The sequence below is a fragment of the Pogona vitticeps genome, chromosome 5 (genome assembly GCF_051106095.1).
Source record: "Pogona vitticeps strain Pit_001003342236 chromosome 5, PviZW2.1, whole genome shotgun sequence".
NCBI classification, from domain to species: Eukaryota; Metazoa; Chordata; class Lepidosauria; order Squamata; family Agamidae; genus Pogona; species Pogona vitticeps.
Window position 1 is genome coordinate 87,124,613 of NC_135787.1, and position 14,022 is coordinate 87,138,634.

Below are 14,022 nucleotides of genomic sequence, written 5' to 3' on the forward strand. Positions count from 1 at the left end.
TCCTGAATTCCCCTAATTCCCCTAATACCCTTTAATAAACAAGTTCTGTTGTTGGCAGCCAATGTCAGACTAAAGTCCTTTACAGTGTGAATAAAGAAATCCACTGGTGGCAGTGAAAGAAAGAGTGAACATAGTGTAACTGTGTGACATATCCTAGTAGGTCTGGGTTTGTCACAGGCAGCCAATGTCAGACTAAAGTCCTTTACAGTGTGAATAAAGAAATCCACTGGTGGCAGTGAAAGAAAGAGTGAACATCACCAGTGCAAGCCCTTTGGGTTGAGAAAAGGAAACAGGGGCACGGAGTGAACGTAAAATATAATCAGAGAATTTTGCGTGCCATTAAGCGTGCACTTCTGCCAGCTCACAATTAAAGCCAAAATCCTGCCCCCTCCCCCGACCATGTGGTCAGGGAAAACAAAGGTCAGCCTAGAAGAAAATACCTCACCAAATAAAATGTCCTCCCAAACACAGCTCACCTCCTGCCTCAGCTCCTCTTCAGGAAAAGAATGTAGAGCTTTTGCCAGCCCACATTTAAAGCCAGAAACCCACCCTCCAGACCATGTAGTCAGGGAGAACAAAGGTAAACCTAGAAGAAAATACCACATCAAAGTACTGCTTAAGACTAATGCAATTCCCCTTGACATTTAGTCCAGTCGTGCCAGGCTCTAGGGTGCAGTTTTTTCTACCCCTTCCAGCTGGCAGAAATATTACTTTAAAATAAGTTTGTAAAATGGTTAGTCTACATCTCCACACTGCCTGTGAAGAAGGGGACTTCCTCTTATGTACAGTACTTCCAAAGGAGATATTAAAGTTACTGATTCTTTTAATAAGCTAACAATAACAATTCTGCAGGCTTATAACTTTTGCAAACTTGTTCACAGAACTGTCTCAATAAACTATGGAAGTGATCTACACATATGGATCCATTTGCAGTTGACCTAACATTCCCATTCTCACAGCAATTCTTTAAAGACAATGCTTAATAATATATCTGCATGCTGCTGCGTCCATAATCACTCAGCAGATACTCAACTGGAAGTCACTTCCTATACTACAGATTTTTTTTAAATGGAATTTTAGATATTCTGACTAACTCAAGACATGAATGGAGTGTTAGCATTTTTGTTGTGGTGAAGGGGCTTGAGTAACTCAGAAGCTATGGGTGATGCTGTACAGGGACACCCAAGACAGACAGGTCATAGTGGAGGGTTCCGACTAAATGCAATCCAACTGGAGTAGGAATTGGTAAGCCACTCCAGTATCTTTGCCGAGAATACCCCATGAACAGAAACAAAAGGCTAAAAGATATGATGCTGGAAGATGGGCCCCTCAGGTCGGAAAGCATCCAACATGCTACCAAGGAAGAGTGGAGGACAAGGACAAGTAGCTCCAGAGCTAATGAAGTGGTTGGGCCAAAGCTGAAAGGACGCTCAACTGTGGACGTGCCTGGAAGTGAAAGGAAACTCTGATGCTGCAAAGAAAGATACTGCATAGGAACCTGGAATGTAAGATCTATGAACCGTGGGAAGCTGGATGTGGTCACACAGGAGATGGCAAGAATAAACATTGACATCCTGGGCATCAGTGAACTAAAATGGAATGGGTGACTTCAATTCAGATATTATCATATCTACTATTGTGGGCAAGAATCCCGAAGGAGGAATAGAGTAACACTCCAACAAAAGAGTGGGAAAAGCTATAATGGGATAGAATCTCAAAAATGATATAATTATTTCAAAACGAATCCAAGGCAGAACTTTCAGCATCACAATAATCCATGTTTATGCACCAACCACCACTGCTGAAGAGGCTGAAACTGACCAATTCTATGAAGACTTACAACACTTTCTAGAACTGACACCAAAGTAAGATGTTCTTCTCATTATAGGGGATTGGAATGCTAAACTAGAGGGTCAAAAGATAAAAGGAACAACAGGTAAGTTTGGCCTTGAAGTTCAAAACGAAGCAAGACAAACGTGAATAGAGTTTTGTCAAGAGAAGAAGCTGGTCATCACAAACACTCTTTTCCAACAACACAAGAGGCAAGGAAATCACCAGACGGGCAATACCGAAATCAGATTGATTATATTCTCTGCAGCCAAAGATGGAAAAGATCTATACAGTCAGCAAAAACAAGACCTGGAGCTGATTGTGGCTCTGATCATCAGCTTCTCATAGCAAAATTCAAGCTTAAACTGAAGAGAGTAGGAAAAACCACTGGGCTACTCAGGTATAATCTAAACCAAATCCCTTATGAATACACAGTGGAAGTGAAGAACAAATTTAAGGAACTCGATTTAGTGGACAGAGTGCCTAAAGAACTTTGGATAGAGGCTTGTAACATTGTACAGGAGGCAGCAACAAAAACCATCCCAAAGAAAAGGAAATGCAAGAAAGCAACGTGGCTGTCCAGCAAGGCCTTACAAATAGCAGAGAAGAGAAACAAAATGCAAGGGACATAGGGAAAGTTACAGAAAATTGAACGCACACTTCCAAAGAATAGCAAGGGGAGACAAGAGGGCCTTCTTAAATTAACACTGCAAAGAAATAGAGGTAAACAACAAAAAAGGAAAACCCAGAGATCTGTTCAGGAAAATTGGCAATCTTAAAGTAATATTTTGTGCAAAGATGGACATGATAAATGACAAAAATGGGAGAGACCTCACAGAAGCAGAATACATCAAGAACAGGTGGCAAGAATACACAGAGGAATTATACCAGAAAGATGTGGATGTCCCGGACAATCCAGATAGTGTGGTTGTTGACCTTGACATTAACATTGCCGAAAGAAATATCAACAACCTAAGATATGCAGATGATACCACTCTGATAGCAGAAAGTGAGGAGGAATTAAAAAACCTCTTATTGAGCGTGAAAGAGAAGAGTGCAAGATCAACATTAAAAAAAACCCTAAGATTTTGGCCACTGATCCCATCACCTCCTGGCAAACAGAAGGGGAAGATATGGAGGCAGTGACAGATTTTGCTTTCTTGGGCTCCATGTTCACTGCAGATGGTGGCAGCAGCCACAAAATTAAAAGACTCCGGCTTCTTAGGAGGAAAGTGATGAGAAACCTCGACAGCATCTTAAAAAGCAGAGACATCACCTTGCCAACAAAAGTCCGCATAGTCAAAGCTATGGTTTTTCCTGTAGTGATGTATGGAAGTGAGAGCTGGACCATAAAGAAAGCTGACTGCAAAGAGAACAAACCTATCCATTCTGAAGGAAATCAACCCTGAGTGCTCACTGGAAGGACAGGTCCTGAAGCTGAGGCTTCAGTACTTTGGCTATCTCATGAAAAGATAAATCTCCCTGGAAAAGACCCTGATGTTAGGAAAGTGTGAAGGAAAGAGGAGAAGGGGATGACAGAGGATGAGATTGTTGGACAGTGTCACCGAAGCTACCAACATGAATTTGACCCAACTCCGGGAGGCAGTGGAAGATAGGAGGGCCTGGTGTGCTCTGGTCCATGGGGTCATGAAGAGTTGGACATAACTAAACAACTAAACAACAACATCCTGACACTTATCTCAAAAACTGCTTTTGTGGGAGATGGGCGCAGATAGAAAGGCTTCTGGGAACATCATCAGTGGAGACACAAAAACACCTGCTTTACCAGTATGCTACTACCACTGGGATACATTTCAACTATTAGTTCAGAGCATCAAGAGGAAACTGAAGAATATATAATGTCTAATTTTTTCAAAGTTCTTGCTGACAAATCTGTACTATGAATACTCAATGTTATAACAAAGTTGCTATTTTCCCCTTTGAAAGGCCTTTTTTGAGGGTCAATATTTCAGCCTCTACAGACTAGATTCTTTCCAAACAAAGAAAAATGAGTGTGGCCCACAGTTATCTTTCAACATAAGGAAGACTGGATTTTTATGTGATCTGTTTTAAATCTGGGATCATTCAGGTCACCTATTCTGAATAGGTGAAGCAGTTTTATTTAAAAACAACAACACCAAATACCCCCTTGCCCAAACTTCCTCAAATTTAGCACAGAGGAAAAGCAGATTGTGTGCTGCAAATGTGCCAAGTTTGGTATTGATATGAAGCCCAGTTTCAGGGTTGGAATTCTTTGTTTAGGCTACCCCCATTTTTAGAACTGTCTTGCCGAATGTAGATTTGCTGCTTCACCATATCATAACTGCACTATAATCCATCATGACTATAATCCATCCAGCTACATGCCAACAAAAAGGGATGCCATTAGTTAACATATTGCAATAGGAAAATCCAGACAATGTCACTTCAGAATAGGAATCCAATTAACTCCCCAACCACAGCACATTGCTATGAATATATAAAAGCCTGAGCAACAGAAGATCGCTCCTTTATTAACAACTCCATCTCTGCAACTGAGCCTAGAAATAGAAAGCATGTCTTTGAGCATTCCAAACAATCTAATTTTTCGAAGCACTCTTAGATATTTCATGCCAAACATCTGAACACATGCACAGTACCTTCATCTCCCAATGCACTATGGCAAACCATAAAGTTCCTTGACAATATTCAATCATACTGTGATAATATTGTGCACCATAAACAAGACACAAAGATATGCAATGTACACTAAAATATATATACCACTGTAGTGCTGCAAACACTTACTAGATTTGACAACACACTGGAGAAACCAACAGCAAACACACCATATCACATACTGTTAATGAGGCCAAACATTCACAATGTTTTCTTCATCACAGAATCTTAGCCAGGGCACTCAGCACCTGTTCCAGTGCAGCAAAGAATCCAGTTGAGGCATGCTGACTCGAAAAGATACCCAACCAATGGTAACTTCTCCGAACTACCTCATCAGTACCCAGTCACAGATTATACCTGATGTTTCTCATTACCCCTTCAAAGTCTCTATCTTAATAACAACCAGTCAGCTCTCCAATATTAACAAAGGCAACAGTCACATTATGCCTGACTTTGTCCAAGTTCACCAAAAGAGTCACTGAGGGAGGACCCAAGGGTTCAGTCTCCTCTTAACTCTCTCTTCGCCACTCCTATAAGCCAAGCAGAGTTTCTGCTACTCTGCCTGACTGGGGATTGAGAACAGAGGAGACTAAATATAAATACAAAGGCCTACTAGGAAATAAGTAGAGGGTAGTGGCAGCACAGATAGATGAAATGAGTTGCAGGAAAAAAGGGGCATCCCAAAACAGAAGTGATTCAAACAATGTCCTGAATAAAGTACAGATCTGCATGTCAATCCCATTAGCAGGCTCACTACACTTGTTGTCTACACCTGAGAAGGAGGAGTGTCATCCTGTGTAAGCCTATGGTCACCATGTTAAATCTGACCTAACAGGAGCCTTACATTTGCCCTCTCCATGGGCAAACGTATGAGGCATTAGGAGTTCAATCTGAAAACACATCTGTATACTGTATGTGTCACAGCTTCCATTGTACCACTACTACGACACAGATTACTTCCTTCTATTCCTGGATAACATGGAGGCACCAGCTCTCAATATCAGGATTGGAAGGGAGTGACAAGAATTATTGAAGATAGTGGACAAAATCCTATGAGTTATGTTCATCTGTCCATTAGACAGTGAATTTCTACCCTGTAAAGAAATTAGCATATGCATTTGTTGTTGCACATCAAGGCATGCATCTTGGCATGCCACAGCAAAAGTCTGTGATGATTTCCCAACTTGTGGCAATTTACTACCAGGAATTACACTTACTGGCTAATGCCACCTTTTGTTTTATTAAATAAAACAAAAATCAAACACCATTTTATAGCCAGTGGATTGAAGGGGTACATATAGAAATGTCATTAGTGGAGCCAGAGGTTGGGAGTTTGACCTCCAAGGCAAAGGAGTGAATTCAATCATCCACTGTTTCTCTTCCACCTCTGCAGCTCTAAAATGGTGATTATTATAAAACTGCTACAGAAGTTAAGTTTGTTTGTGAAGAATCTGTTTGATATTTAAATAATATTAATATCCACAAAATCTTCACTCTGCCATAAATATAAAGGAAATATTTGAAGATAACTTCAGCATTTTCTAGAAATAATTTTCAATATCACTGTCTCAAGAAACTGGTTGTCACACAGCAACAAGATTCTGTTAAATGAATGTTGAAATCATTAACAATAAAGAATGTGTTTTTATTCAAAAATGTAGAATATTTGCTCTAAGCCAATGCAAGACTTGTTTTCAAGACATTCTGACTATATTATCTTCCATTAAAAATTATCTCTCCTACTTCAAAGGATCAAATTTAAAGCATTCGCATGAAAAAGCTGTGATAATCTTACCACAATGTGGGAAAATACACAAATCTTAAACAGCTTAGAACAATTTAGTCTGAAAAATCCCAAGATATTTCACAAAATGTCTAGTTTGCAAAGTTACTCATAGAACAGCATGAAAATGCAAACTTTTTACAGATACAAGGCATCAAAGTATTGCTTTTAAAAACAAGAGCTGCTTTTTAACAAACATACAAGGATTTGCTTTTTGAATAATTAAGCAGAACAAAATTATGCCCCAAGGCCAAACTACACACAACAGCAACAGATCTGTGCTTTAAAGAACTGCTATAGTTACATGCAAAGCAGGAGTGATGCAAAAGACACACGGAGAGAAGAGGTACTGAATTCCTATCCTCACTTTTTTCTTCCTAGCTGGAGATAAGGGAGTTCAGCACTCACATGCCCATACACCTCTTGCAGTTTAAAGCCATGCACTCCAAGCTTTACATACAATTGGAACAAACCAGCATTTAAAAGGCTTAAGTCTGTTCCTGTATTGGTTTCATATTAACCAATAGTTCTATGGTTTTATAATAAGTAATAAGTTTAGGTATTTCAAAAATTTATAAATTCATAATTTACTTTCAAGGAAGTATTAAAGATTTAGGACACAATCCAAAAACCCCAATTAAAAATAGAAATACATTTCTTTATAGATACCTAACTGATGAATAACCAGACTGATTTAATTACTCAATTTTATTTCTATTTAAAGCATCTATTTAAAACATTGCTGCCCATGACATCTCAGTGGGTTTATGCATAAGATTCTGGCAGTTTAATGTAAAACATCTGTTATGGACAGAATTTCAAGGAGAAAAAAAAATCTGGAAAACCACTTTCCAAAATCTAAGATTAGTAGCAAAATTTATGCATAAACTTAAAACCACAATACCCCCCCTACTTTGATAGCATCCTTTAAATTCAATTAGGAACAGGCAAATTATCCTACAAAGGCCAACCAAATCAGCTAGTCATCTTAAACATTCAAAACATTTCACTTGATGCAGATCTGTTCTATTTCTTTTGGTATCAATACAAATGTTTTTGTGAATCAATGCAAACACAATTCAGCAAACCTGGGCTCTACAGATAAACTATACAATACTATATTTAAGACTTCTGATAGGAAAAGAGTATGAAGAATTACTGTATTGTGCAATTGTTGGAGGGAGAGGAATCCCTCTTACAAACATGGTTCTACTACCCAGAAACAGTAAAGCAACATTCTCCTTACCAGAAAACAAACATGCTAAAAGTTACAAGGCTCAGTCTTCAATAGAAATGCTTTTTTCCTGTGTGAGTTAAATTCAAGGTTAGTCTGCTCTTTGAGAACCCTGAAAACCAGCAGACTAACTTTCTAGTAAGCCAGCACATTCTTGACACCTGAAGCAGACAGCTTGAAAACACCTTGCGTAACATGGGAAGAAGGTGAAGAGAGAAAGGGGGGGGGGGAATTCACACAAAACAACCCCTGAAGCAGCTTTATAATTCTTGACAAACTGGAAGTGTTGACTAAAGGACATGCTAGACTTTTCTTTTCTTTTTAAGCTGCATGTCTCAATGAGCAACCTGTTCTATGCTAGGAGAGCACATAGCTGCCAAATACGTTTGCTTTAAAAATTCATGACATTGTGTCTACATGGAAGTACTTTCCTGAAGTTTGAATACCACACCTTAAGTGCTATCAAAATCCAATATTCACAGAGCAAAATTGCACCTTTCAGAAAGACACACAAATTGTATGCAAACTACCACTTATGGTTCAACAGTACAGAAAAGCTTGTAAACTGAAGTAAAACCTTCAACTGACTGCAGCATTACACATTCATAACTGACCATTTTAGGCTTCTAATGTTTTCCTGTTAATACGGTAAGATCACTTCAAATACTCAGGGGAATGCTCACGGCACTTTGCAACTAAAAAGTTTTCATCTCACAGAACCATTTTCTGTAAAAAAAAAAAAAACTTTTTCCTACATCATACTATACAATAGTACTGTACTCAGAAAGTCCTTACCTGCTGCAAACAGCAAAAGCTCAGTGGCTAATATCCAAATAAAAAAAATCACAGTAGGGCCAGTGAATCAGCAGGGATTTGCCGAGTCAATTGCTCCATAATTTCCACTGATTCAATGGGCCCACTCTAGTTGTGACTTATTACTGGAATTTAGCCAATGTGTATATCCTTTAAGTTTTCATAAAGGAATGCCCTCTTCACTCGCCTGTCTTCAGACTGGGGTTGTTTCTGAGTCATTGCTCATTCCCTCCAGGAAATTCATTTTTACACTCTTATTGTGTAATAGTATATCTACATGACTCTTTAGACTGCAAATTTTCTCTTTCTATATAATTTCCACTTCGCTCACATACTACCAGAAATCAACTGCTGTATATTACTGCAGTTAGTAATAATTAATATAGGCACATCAAGTTTCTTTAGGTTTAACAGCTCATAGGCCATCCACTGTACATTGATGAATCTTTGTGTCTCATGCAAACTGAGAGGGGAAACAGAAAAAAAACACCTACTTGTTCAGTTACATTTGAAAATGATATATTAAAAAAATACTCACAGTCTCTCCAGCTCTTTCAGGTCCTGGAATGCTCCTCTCTCAATTGTACTAATCTTGTTTTCCATGAGTTGACTGAAACGCAGAATAAGTGTTTTAAAGTAATCAAACAAAGCTAGTAATTAAACAATGATTAGCACCTATTACTACTGCATTTCAGTAATGGGGAAATTTGCAATTGCCTCTTCTTTATTAACTCTGCAATTCCCATTCAATGTGTTTAAGAACCATCACCTTACATTACTCTGTGACTTACGCCCATGGAAAAGAAATACTATACTTTCCACTCTGAAAGAAAGATTTTAAACCTACTCATGAACCTGAAGGATCAAAGGTGAAGAAAATATATGCCTGCCTCAAGGGAAGAGGCAATGCTACGGATTAATAGGAGAATGCAGAAAACAAGTATAACACAATGTTTAAAATGTTTACTTATATAGTTACCATAAATATATTTCACAAACAAGGATCAAGTGCTATTTTATGCCTGAAAGATTCAATGCAACAAATAAGAACAATTTGTTACTGTTCACTTTCGGGAGGATGGCTCACAATATTCCAACTGGTTACAATTATCTCTTGATTTACAGTTTCCCTTTACTACTTGATTTCAAGGTTTGCTGATAAAGCAGCAGTTATCACTATATAGCTGTCTTAAGAGTCTCATGACTGAAAAATGGAAAGCCTACACACAGAGAAAATTACTTATAAACTTAAAAAACCCAGACTTTTATCCAATAGAACAATTTTAACATTTAAATCAGTGTTACTCTAATTTCATTGTAAAAGTCAAGTTACATCCATAATTTCTGAATCTACTTATTTACCAAACTAATTTTGAATTTTAAGAATTCTAGCATTTCTGAGCCATTTAAACATTCAAATGTATTATTCTAATAACTTTTTAAAAAATACAAGAAAGAATCTATTTTGTTACTATTGCCTATTTTTCTAAGTACATATATTTTGCTCTACTTACAGATTCAAGGATAAGCATAAAATCACAATACAGAATTGCTGCTGTTGCATTTTTTCCAAATTTTATGTCATATCCGAACTGCTTTTTCTCATACAGTGTGTTCACTGTTTTAGAGTTTAAGTATAGAATTAGCTCTGTTCATTTAAGAAATTATTCTGTACATATAAAAAGTAACAAATAAAACTGTAGAAAAGAAACAAACAACTTACAGAACTCGAAGATGCCGCAGACCAGCAAAATCAGTCTTCGTGATCCTTGTGATATTATTTCCATTAAGATCCCTTTGAAGAACATGCCAGCATTAAAATGAGAAGTGATCATTAATAGATGTACAGGTTTTTTTTAAAAATAAAAAGCAAAATATTTTAATACTTCTGAGAATTAATACACAAGCATTGCTTCATACAAAATCCTGTATGTTTTCCTAAAAACAAATTTATATTACTTAACTATAAATTAAATTACGTAAAGTTCACTTGTTCATTTTAAAAATATAATTTACTGAAAATACTGAAAACAGTGATGCTACAAGATGCTACAGTTGCAAAATAAGACTTCTTTGCAATAGCAGAAATTATTAGTAACAATTCTACAACCTTTTGATATGGTTGGCTTCTATTTTGGATGAATGTCTGTGTGTACCAGACATGAAGCCAAGACATGTTTACTTAGTGACATTTAGAAGTCAGTTCTGAAAACTAGAGAGAAAAGGGGAGGATTTCTTGGCCCAGTTCTCAAGCCATGTGCCCAGAGACCATGGCTACAGCAAACTACGTGGACTATGAGCTTTTCCCTCTTTGCAGAGTCCACAGGAGGAAAGCAGGCAAGAGTCCTGGCATCAGGAGGTCAAATGAATGGGGAAACAGGGAGTAAAGAGACAGTAAACATCTTTGACAGCTTTCCCAAGGCCCAAGATTTCTCTCAAAGGCATCATCAATTTTGCAGCATTCCTAAAGAAAGAAAAATAGCTGTAGTTACATAGCTAAATGTTCTCAAACAAACATTTGGGGGATTTAACATGATATGATTTAAGCTCTGAACTGTTTCAAAATAACATCTTCAAATTAAAAAATAAATTCTTCATTTCACCTTGTAAGCTTTCTTATGACTATAACATGTAAACTATATAGATAATAGGAAAGAATTGAATTTCATTTGGATTTCAAATCAGAATTTCAATTCACCCCCTTTTGATCACTACCCTGTTTCCCCGTAAATAAGACCTAACGGGAAAATAAGTCATAGTATGATTTTTCAGGATGCTTCTAATAAAAGTCCTACTCCAAAAATAAGCCCTAGTTAAGTGAAACCCCACACTCCATCATAGCAAGCAGAAGATGACATGACTGTATTTGAATAAATATAGATTGTTTTACATGAAAAAAATATCCCCTGAAAATAAGCCCTACTGTGTTTCTGGAGCAAACATTAATAAAAGACCCTCTCATTTTCGGGGAAACACGGTATTGCTTTACTAATATATTAGCAAGGGTTCAGCTAAAATTTATGTTATTGTTAACAGTGGAGTAAATATTAAGAACAATATAGAAAGACCTTAAAGAAATAATTGATCACCCTGTGAGCTTAGTTACAGGAAACAGCTTTACATGGAAACCTGATCTTAAGATCATGTATATTATTTGAGGAGGAGATGGTAGAAGTAAGCACATTCCACTGCAGAAAAGCAGCAGGAATCTTGTGTGATCTGGACAAACTTCCCCATATTCAAAATAACCAGTCACTCTGGGTATTTACAAACCTAACTTTTTCCATGCCTCTTTCCTAGAGGTTTTCTCCCCAAACTGCTTACATAAAAAACAATAAAGTCATGTTTTGAAAACCACTCTCAAATGTGTGACCACTCAGGAAATATCCTAACTAGCTCTTAATTTATTAGCATGGAAGTGGGTAACAGGTACTCCTTCACAACATTTTGACTGAGTTTCGAATAATACACTTCACACTGTCAAACCAAAAGGTAACCAATTTTTAGCTAAGAAAGAGATCACAAGTCTATGGCTTAAATAGGTAACAAGTGCCTCATATTTGTCTAAAATTATGAGTGTTTCACCCCCAAATCATTTGGAAGTCCAATGTCAAGTCATCAGTCAACTTTTATATACAACAAACAAATTTTGTTGGTGGAAGAATTGCGAATTATTTATATGCAAAGCAGCACTTGAAAAAGCAATTTTACTATATTCCTGCTATAGGGAAATTCTCCACCTATATGACTTAAATACCACCTTGCACAAGTACTGCAGATTTTAACCCTGTCCATGCCATGCTTTTGTAAAGGGGAAAACACTTAAATGAACTAGGTAGAATGTATTGACTGCTATGCCTGGAACTGCTATGCCTGGAACTGAGACTGCCTGTAACTCTTTCCAATTTAACAGCCCCTGAAGACCTCCTGAAGGGGCTTCTACAAGCTGTTTCTTTCAGACAGCTTCACCAGGACCAGAAAGATGTCTTTCGGTGTGTGGAGAGGTACACAGAGCAAAGCAAGGAAAGGGCCATTTTTTATTCACAGCTCTTCCTGACCCAAATTACCAAACTGCAATTACTCTGCTTACTACTGGGCAAGGCAGGCAGTAAAGCAAAGGAACTAACCCTTTGATTCTTTCATGTCTCCTCCTACTACTGCTTCTATAACCAGTAATGAGAAGTGTGTATGGGAAACTGGGGGAGAGAGAAAACAAGTTGTAAGTTGGAACTACAGATCAATAATTTAAAAACTGGAACAACTGCTGGGCTGTGCTTTGTGTTCACTGAACTGTATACTGAAACAAGGAACAACCTCTATCAGTCTATAGTTTTCCTTTAAAAGAGATATTAGTATGAGATATGTATGCAGGCCTGCTTGTGGGCTTAAGAAAACAGAGAAAGTGATAATGAAATCTGATTACACCAAGCCAATTTTAAAAAGAAACCCAAATCCCTTCAAATCCTAAACAGTGTCTCCTCACCAACACCAAGTATAAAACTGGGCATCTGAAACAGATGTTTGCTGTAGGGAGACCTTTAAGAACAGCACGAATGCTTAAAACAGAAGTATTAAGTATATATTAAGCTGCAGAACCTTGGGCTTTAGAAAGATATAATTCTATTAAGACTTCCAAACCTATTGCTCCCAAAAGCTTCTGCATGGCACAAATGTAAGCAAGAAAATGCCATCGTGGGTTAAAACGATAGGGGTGCCCTTTCAAGCCTTTTGGGGAGGGGGGAGAGAAAGGCGGAAATGAGAGGAGCAGCGCCAAAAGGAACTAGACAAGGGCTCTTGGCACTCTCGTTTTAGGGTGGGTGGGGGATACCTTCCAATCCCTAGAAATGGCAACAGAGTGCTTGACATGTTCCCTAGAAGAGGAAAGGGATGGTTCACCGGCTGTTCCAACCTGAGAGAAGAGAAGGAATCGGGAAGGAGACTTACAGCCTCTCGGTGTTGCGTGGAATGTTCCTCGGGACACTCCGCAGCGCCAGCCCATGACAGTCCACGGTGCTACCCGAACAGGAGCACTGACCCGGGCACGGCTGCGGCGCCGCCTCCCTGAGATGGAGCAGCAGAACCAGCCCCACTAGGCTGAGCCGAGCCAGCGCGACCAGCAGCTTCATCGTTTCCTCTCTGCCGCCACGGGGTCCCCCAAAGCAGCCACCGATCTCGGTTTCTTTAAAATAAGGCCCCCAAACCGTGGAGAACTTCACCCTCCCGACAGAAGGGAAAGCAGAAGAGACGAGAAACCCCTCCTCCTCTTCCAAGGTCTCAGAAGTCCCAAGCAGAATCTAAATCCCCGATCGAAGCGAAAGGAAGCTGATGTCACGCCCGATCCACAAGCGAAGTCGGCTTGGCAGCAGTCTTTCCGAGGGCAGGGCGGAGATGCCAATCCCAAGGGTCCTAGGCTGGACACCCCCTTCCAAGGTAAAGCCGAATCACTGTGAAGTCAGCTGCCAGACGGGCGGATCGACAAGCCCAGCCCTGCGCGCTTCAGTGCCTGCTGGTCTGTCTTCTCCTCTCGCCGGGTCTCCTGCACAACATGCTGGAATCCCGTCCCCGCCGGGCTAGACGCAACAGCAAGAACAGCAGCAGCAGCCGCCGTCGCCGCCACCAGCCCCGCGCTGCGCCCCTTTCAAAACCTCGCTTTCGCCGCCGCCGCCGCCGCCGCCTGCACGAAACTGCATTGCGACCGCCGATG

At 39.1% G+C, this 14,022-nt stretch overlaps 1 protein-coding gene across 11 annotated transcripts in view; it reads right to left on the reverse strand.

Moving 5' to 3' along the window:
• The window catches only part of SLIT2 (slit guidance ligand 2), a 455,778-nt gene extending 442,171 nt beyond the window's left edge, over nt 1-13,607 (reverse strand). For 10 of the 11 annotated variants that reach the window (XM_078394061.1, XM_073001083.2, XM_073001079.2 and 7 more), the window contains exons 1-3: nt 13,263-13,576; nt 10,042-10,113; nt 8,857-8,928 (exon numbers count right to left, since the gene is read on the reverse strand). In XM_078394061.1, coding sequence (XP_078250187.1) covers nt 8,857-8,928; nt 10,042-10,113; nt 13,263-13,444 — 326 coding nt within the window. In that variant the 5' untranslated portion in view covers nt 13,445-13,576. Of the gene's footprint in view, nt 1-8,856; nt 8,929-10,041; nt 10,114-13,262 lie in introns of all 11 variants that reach the window. The other variant, XM_073001077.2, reaches the window with a different exon arrangement.
• Between the last annotated feature and the right edge of the window lie 415 nt (nt 13,608-14,022).